Here is a 7,561-nt window from a genome sequence, read left to right as displayed (position 1 = left end):
GTATGTGAGTATATATATATATATATATATATATATATATATATACACACACACACACACACACACACACACACACACACACACACACACAATGGAACATTACGCAGCCATAAAAAGAAGGACATGCTGCCATTTACAACAATATGGATAGACCTTGAGGGCATTGTGGTAAGTGAGATGTAAGACAGAGAAAGACAAATACTGTATAATATCACTTATATGTGGAATTTAAAACAGCCAAACATGTAAAAACAGAGAGTAAAATGGTGGTTACCGGGAAGTAGGGGATGGGGAGGGATAGGACCAAAGTTGTTTAAAGGTACAAACTTGCAACAAGTAGTAAATAAGTCCTAGAGACAGTACAGTGAATATAGACAACAATGTCGTGTTATAATCGCCAAACTTGCTAAGGGACTAGATCTTAATTATGCCAACCACAAAGAGAAATTGTAATTATGTGACATGATAGAAGTGCTGATTATTGCTACAATGACAACTCATATTATAATATATAATGTATCAATGTGTTGTACACCTTAAATTTACACAATGTTGTATGTCACTTTCAAAAACAAAAATTAATGGTGATGAATGGATTCACAAGTGATTTTAAATTTCTTCTAATCGCTTATGTTTTCCAAATCTTCTATGCTGAACTTGTTTCTCCTGCAATCAAAAAGTTGAAAAAACAGATATTAGAAACAAAAATAATAAAATTCCTCATTGCCGGAAAAGAGGAAACAAAGAGTATGGGTGACCTCGTCCAGAGCTGGAGCTGGGAGGGGTACGTGCAGGCTCTGGGAGGGTTGCATCTGATATAAAGGGCTGCCAGCATGGAAGGGGACTTCCAGCAGCTGCCGCCACTGCTCTGTGCTGGGATCATGCGACTTGCCTTGCTGTGCATGCTGGTGGTGTTTGCTGGTAAGTGGGGACAGGACCCACGGCTGGGAAGGCAGGGAGGGAAGCGGAGACGCCCTACATCTCTTTCCTAAACTGAGCTGCTGCTCTGAGCCTCACTGCCCTGGCCTCGCAGTCGCCAACTCTTTGGCCCCCTGCAAGGAGCCATCAGTGGCTGTCAGTCCCCTGGAACAGTGGCTTCGGCCACAGAGCCCTGGACGGCCAAGCTGTGTGGCATACGAAGGCGGGAAGCTACAGAAACTGGGGTCCAGCTGAACTGATGCCTCTGGTACTTCGGACACAAATTACAGAAATGGATCTGCTCCCCTCTGTCCCTTTGACCAGGTGATAGCAATCTCTTACTTATGTACAGCACTCTACATTTTTAGAACTTTTTCATGTTCATTGTCTCCCTTGAACCTGGGAAGAGGGTTCTGTTGACTGTTGGGAGATGGGGCAGTTTCCATCCGATCTTTAGCAGATCAAATGTACAAATCTGGTTGCTAGCAAACTGGCGTTTTTGTTTCTTGATCCATCTCAAAATATGTGATTTGAGAAAGGATTTGCATTTTTAAATGTGGTTTTGTGTTATTTTGGGGACTCCCAAATTCTCAAGAGGAACACATCTCCAAGGTTACAGTAAAAACCATTAGGAAAATTGCAATCAAGCTGCAGAAATTCATCTCTCAGATGCAAAGAGGCAATACAATGTAGAGATAAAATACACAGATGAACCTGCATTCAGACGCTGGCCCATCACCTCCCAGTCGTATGACCTTGGCCAAGTCCCCCTACCCCTCTATAGCCTCATTTGTAAAGTGGGTACAATGGCACCCTTTTCACTGTGTTGTTAGAAGGACTTTAATGAGAAAACGTATACAAAGTGTTTAGCAAGTGTAAGTAATAGTAAACGAGCAATAGTTTAACACACAGCACATTCACGAGATAGTAGTGATCTTACCTCCTGCCACTGCCGCTAACCCTTGGGAGAAAGGGCTCCATCCCCCTCAGTGACAACTGAGGATAGAAAAAGCAACCCAGGCAGGTATTTCTGTCAAGCTAAGCCAGTGCCCCGAAGCCCTCATAACCTCGAGTTGAGCTCCTCAATTTCCCAGGGCTGGGTTGACCTCACTGTAAAATTGTAAGAAATAAGACCACCCGAAAGCATTCTGAATCAAAGTTGAATTTATTGTTTGCCTGGCAAGGAACAGCTGCATCATTCAGGTGTGAATTTATTTGTGTGGCTATTTCTAAGCTGAAATGGAAAGGGCTAGACTTAGGGGGGACAGAGGTACAGCAAAAAGGCGAGATTCTGAATTCAGGTCCCTGGCTGGCCTCCAGGGTGGACGGTAACTTTCTTGGCAGTGGGCTGCTTTCTGGTGCCTTATCACCGAATCCGGAATTCCAGAGGGCCTAGGGTCATTCCTTAGGATGGTCAAAACTTAGCAAGGTTTCTCTTTAACTCCCGTACAGCTACAGCCACTGCGGCAAACAGCAGTGGCATTGTGGATTCCCACATGCTGGGGACACGACCTGCCTGCAAGTCCCTGCCACCACCAGTCACTTTTACCTGCAGCCCAAGGCAAGCACCCTGCTTGTGATCGAACCCTTGGTCCGCTGCATGAATTCATCCCAACCCCACCTCTTCCCATCCCAACCTTCCCCAATCTGGGGCTCATCCCTGGTTTACTACTTACTTCATTTGAGTGTAGCGCTTTCATTATAACATCATTTACTTGGAGGCGGGGGGGGCTCCAAAACTAGGGTCAGCCGAGGGGGCCTCCCCAGCCCAGTCTCCCTGAGACTCTGGGCTCCATCTGTGTTCTTGGATCATCTCCCCAGGTTGCACACAGGTACATTCCAGTCCCCTTTTACCTTGTCTGTTTCTCCCAAACTCTCCCCTGAATTCATTGACTTAATATATTTTATTTCTCCTAACACAACATAATGTATTCCTCTCTCCCAGTAAAATAAATTCCCCTTATGATCAACTCTAACCAGCAGATATTATGACTGAAATGAAAAATATCCATGAAAATCATTGATTTCTAAATCACACTGCTTCCCACGAGAGCCAGGCATGCTGTTTAATGTGTGGATTTCTCTACAGGCTGTGCTGGGGGTCTGGGGAGGTGGGGTGAGTGCAGGAAGGGTGTCTTCCTATTATAGAATGTGAACTCAATGCCCAGAGACAGAGAACAGAACCAGACTGCCTTGGGTTTCAATCCTGGCTCTTCTATTTACCAACTACTGTGACCTGGAACAAGTTACTGAGCCTCAGTGTGTTCAACTCGAAAATGAGGATTAAAAATAGTATTTATTGTGCCAATGTTGGTTTTTTAGTTTTCATAAATATTCCACGATTATCTAAGACGATAATAACATTAGAGGAAACTGAATGAGGAGTATATAAGAACTCTCTGCATGATCTTGGCAACTTTTCCATACATCTAGAATACACCAAAAGAAAAAGTTTATTTATTTAAAAAAACAAAAAGTGTTTATCTCATGGGATGGATGGAGTCAATACGTCACTAGATGAAAAGATGCATGGTAAGCACTCACCAACTATCATTATATTTTCAATAGCCTTAGTGTTTGTTGTCATTTTATTATCCAAGGTCATTGGTTTGATCCAGGTGCCAGGCCTGCAGCCCACTGGCCTCCACTTAGATTCATGTCCTCTCCTTGTGGCTGGGCTCCTTGGCAGGTGTGATTCCAGCCCAGGGCGGGATACTGGACCTGAACAAGATGATCAGACGGGTGACGGGGAAGAGAGCCATCTTCTCCTATTTGTCCTATGGCTGTCACTGCGGATTCGGTGGCAAAGGCCAGCCCAAAGATGCCACAGACTGGTAACTCCTCCCAATCATGCCCTGCCCCTACCCAGGGACCCTCCCCTTTCCTCTCCATCCATTTATTCATTTGGTACTATGTGCTAGGAACTCCGCTGAGCTCCAATCCAGCCCCAGCCCTTCTGGAGGGTTCCCCAGAATCTCTAAACGCCCCCTTGTACTCTCAACCCCAAACTAGTTAGAATACCCACACACTCCCCAGTGCCGTTGAACGTTGTTTTTGAAAAAGTCCTACCTCTTTTTGCCATGATCACATTTGGTTTTCACAGCAACCCTAGGGATCAGCCAGAGGAGGGATGACAGCCAGCCAGGCCCCGAGTCAGTTCCCTCATCCACCACTTACAGGCTGTGTGATCTTGGGCAAGTGGCTTGACCTCCCAGAGTCTCAGTTTCTTCATCTGTGAAATGGGGATGACGCAAGCACCTCCATCATAGGGTGGTCAAAAGGCTTAAGAGAGAATTCATAGATAGAACAGGTGCCTGGTACACAGGAAACAATAAGAGTTAGCTAGAAAGAAGACTAGACCCTGCATACCTTGACTCTTCCAAGGCAGGCACACAATTTCTGCTCTGGGGCAGGGGTAGCCAGAGACCTGAGTTGGCCAAGGATTCATCACCACCACCCCTGTGTCCTCTCCCTCCAGGTGCTGCCACACCCACGACTGCTGCTATGATCACCTGAAGCACCACAAATGCAAAGTTCACTTGGATCACTACAGCTACGAGTTTTCCCAGGGGAACATCCAGTGCTGTGAGTGCCCAGGCCTCAGGGTTGGAGTTGGAGGCCGAGGAAGAGAGTTCTAGCATGCATTGCCTTAATATGCTGTGTGACAATGCACAAGCTGCTCAATCTCTGTGTTTTTCTCATGTGTCCAGTGGCAGTAGCTGGGCTGTGGAGGAGAGGCAGGAATGGGGGTAGGAGTATGGAGAGGTCCAATAGGGGCTTTGACCCCTTGTGGATCCGGAAGGCTGGCAGACCTCAGCTTAGATCCCTGACCCACCATTGACCAGCTGTGTGACCTTGAACTCATTGCTGAACTTCTCTGAGCCTCAGTATCCTCCTCTGGAAACTCAGGAAGGTAACAGTGTTCTACTCCATAAAGTCAATTCAAGGACTAAAATAAGAGCGGACAGGATGGGCCCTGCAGATGCCTGCTGCAGATGCATGCTCGATAAATGACACAGGCTATTGGGGTTACTGTTAATTTTTTCATCATCATTTGTCCTCAGAGCAGCCCAGCCAGGAGGCAGCACCGCCCTGGTGATCTCTATTTTACAAACAAGGAAACTGAGACTAGAGTGAACTGTTTGCTCAGGGCCACACAGATGTAAATGACGAAGCCTGGGCTGTAACCCAGGTCACCTGGCCCCTGGGTCCATGCACAGAGAAAGGTGGCAGGTCCCAGGGCTGGGAGTTGAATGCGCTCATTAGCTGTCACTGTTAACTGAGAATTTAACAATAAAAACAGTAATAGTCAACATTTACTGACCACTTACTATGTGCTGAGGGCTTTGCCTTCTTACTTTAATCTTTTATGTATATGTATATGTATATATATATATATATATATATATATGTATATGTATATTCTTTTTAAGATTCTTTTCCCTTATAGGTTATTCAAAATATTGAGTATAGTTGCCAGTGCTATACAGTGGGTCCAGGTCTTCTTACCCCCATTTTACAGATCACGAAACTGAAGCACCGTGGTCCCTCTTTCCTCAGAGTCTTTGCACATGCTGTTCCACCTGCCTGGAATAGTCCCCTCCTCCACCCTGACTTTGGGAGTGGGAGCAAACCCTTCCGATCTCAGCTCAAATGGCTCTTGACACTGAGTCAGATCCCACCCGTTTCCCATCTCGTAGCCCCTGCATTGTTCCTCACTCCCGGGTAGCACAGTTGCTGGCACTTGTTTCTGTGGTTCTCTGATATCTGCCGTCCCCAGGGGAGTGTGAACCTCACGTGTCCATTCTGTTCAGTCCTTTCCCCCCAGGGCCTGCCACGGGATAAGTGCTCAACTGTTTCTTGAAGGGATGAATAAACAAAGGAGCAATGGCACACAGGGAGGCCAGGGTCCGCGCCCAGGGTCACAGAGCTAGAGTCAGAGTAGCTGGCAAGGGTGCCAAAAGCCATGCAAGGGCTGAGCTGCCTTCAGCGTCTCCCTCCAGGGGCCCTGAGCCACCCCTGCTCCGTCTGGGGAGGGGATAGATGCTAAGTGCCCTCCTCCTCCGCCCCGCAGCTGACAAGGGGAGCTGGTGTGAGCAGCAACTGTGCGCCTGCGACAAGGAGGTGGCGCTCTGCCTGCAGCGGAACCTGGACACCTACAAGAACCACCTGCGTTACTACTGGCGGCCCAGGTGCAAGGGTCAGACCCCCACGTGCTAGGAGGAGCCCCCTGCACCGTGCCATGCCCCCTACCCCGCTCCTGGCTTCTTGAGCTCCGGAAGTTCTGCAGGATCACTGCCACTCCCCCACCCCAGGATCTAACCCCTGAACCAGCCTGGCTTCTTTAAAACACTCCCTGGAAGAGGGAGGGTCTTGGCCTTCCCCCACCCCCCCACCTTGCCTCTTGGACCTTCTAAATCTTTCCAGCCAAGGCGGCAGCTGTCTCCCCTGAGGGTGGAATGGGGTCTTAGGAAAAGCCAAGGCCAGGGAGCCCCCAGGGATGGTGTTTAGGCCAAAGCAGCAGGCGTTGGGCGTGGGGTCTGGGGGTGGGGTGCGACAGGTTCTGCCTCTACTGCCGCTCACCAGGCACCCCCCTCCCAGGTCCCCCCCACCAATCCAATGCACCTCCCAAGCTGCCACTGGAGTGGCCTCTCTAAAGGGGGATATTGACCTTTCTGTCTGCATGACTCTACTTCTTAAAACCCCAAGGTCCTCCACCACCCAGGATAGGGGCAGAGTTTGGGACCTGCACAGTCTGGCACTGTGTCCCTCTCCCTTGGAAGCTTGGGGATCCTTGCGGGCATGGCCTATGTCTGTCTTGGACTCAGTTGCATCCCTGGTGCCCAAAGCAGTGCCCAGAACCCAGAAGGGACTCCGTAAATACTTTTTGAGGGAAGGGCTTGTCGACTTAAAAAAGAAAGCACCACATGAGAGTTGCGAGTTGAGTTTTATTTGGGGCAAAATGAGGACTATAGCCTGGGAGACAGCGCCTCAGATAGCTCTGAGAAACTGCTCCAAAGAGGTAGGGGGGAAGATCAGTATATATGTGATTTTGGTGAAGGGGGAGTACAGGCAATCGAGCACTTATTTTTTGCAGAGGTTTCTGCTAGTCTCGTGAAGATTACTGCTAGTCACGAGGAGCAGACGTCACCGTGAAGGATTTTAGTGCTTTTCTAGATGTGAGAAGATGCAAGAAATTGAGCTCATAAATTCTTCTCCTGAAAATATCTAACTATCTGAAGACCTGTTCTGCCAGTTTTTCCCAGAGCACAGAGGGCCTCATTTCTGCTCTCCACCCTGAACTCCTTTCAAGGGGTGTTGAAGGTCAGCGGCTGCAGCAGCTCATGATTGAGTCCTTGTAGAGGTAGTTGGCAAGTGCCAGTGGCAAGTGTCAATTTGCTGTTGACAGGCTGGACCAAGCAGACCACTCCCTTTGCTCCAGGCACCTGGTCCACAGGCCATGTGTCCTCCAGGCACCCATTCCTCTCCCGCTGCCAGGCATTTGCTCAGCCTGGACTTCTACAGCCATGCTCCACTGTCCTGCCGCCTCCAGCTGGCTAAGCCCACGCTAGGCTCCTTGGGGTCCAAGGGCAACTTCCTACAGGAGTCTTCCCTGGCTGATTCCTCCCCCGTCCTAAGGGCT

At 48.6% G+C, this 7,561-nt stretch overlaps 1 protein-coding gene across 1 annotated transcript; it reads left to right on the top strand.

Moving 5' to 3' along the window:
* The first annotated feature begins 833 nt into the window (after window positions 1–833).
* PLA2G2D (phospholipase A2 group IID) lies at window positions 834–6,138 on the top strand. The gene is made up of 4 exons (XM_007175169.2): window positions 834–921; window positions 3,608–3,752; window positions 4,397–4,503; window positions 5,993–6,138. Exons 1-4 carry the CDS (start codon window positions 834–836, stop codon window positions 6,136–6,138), a joined length of 486 nt encoding a protein of 161 aa, XP_007175231.2.
* Window positions 6,139–7,561: the final 1,423 nt, after the last annotated feature.

This window comes from Balaenoptera acutorostrata, chromosome 1 (assembly GCF_949987535.1).
Source record: "Balaenoptera acutorostrata chromosome 1, mBalAcu1.1, whole genome shotgun sequence".
NCBI classification, from domain to species: domain Eukaryota; kingdom Metazoa; phylum Chordata; class Mammalia; order Artiodactyla; family Balaenopteridae; genus Balaenoptera; species Balaenoptera acutorostrata.
The sequence above is the reverse complement of the archived record's forward strand: the minus strand, read 5'-3'. Positions and strand labels throughout refer to the sequence as shown.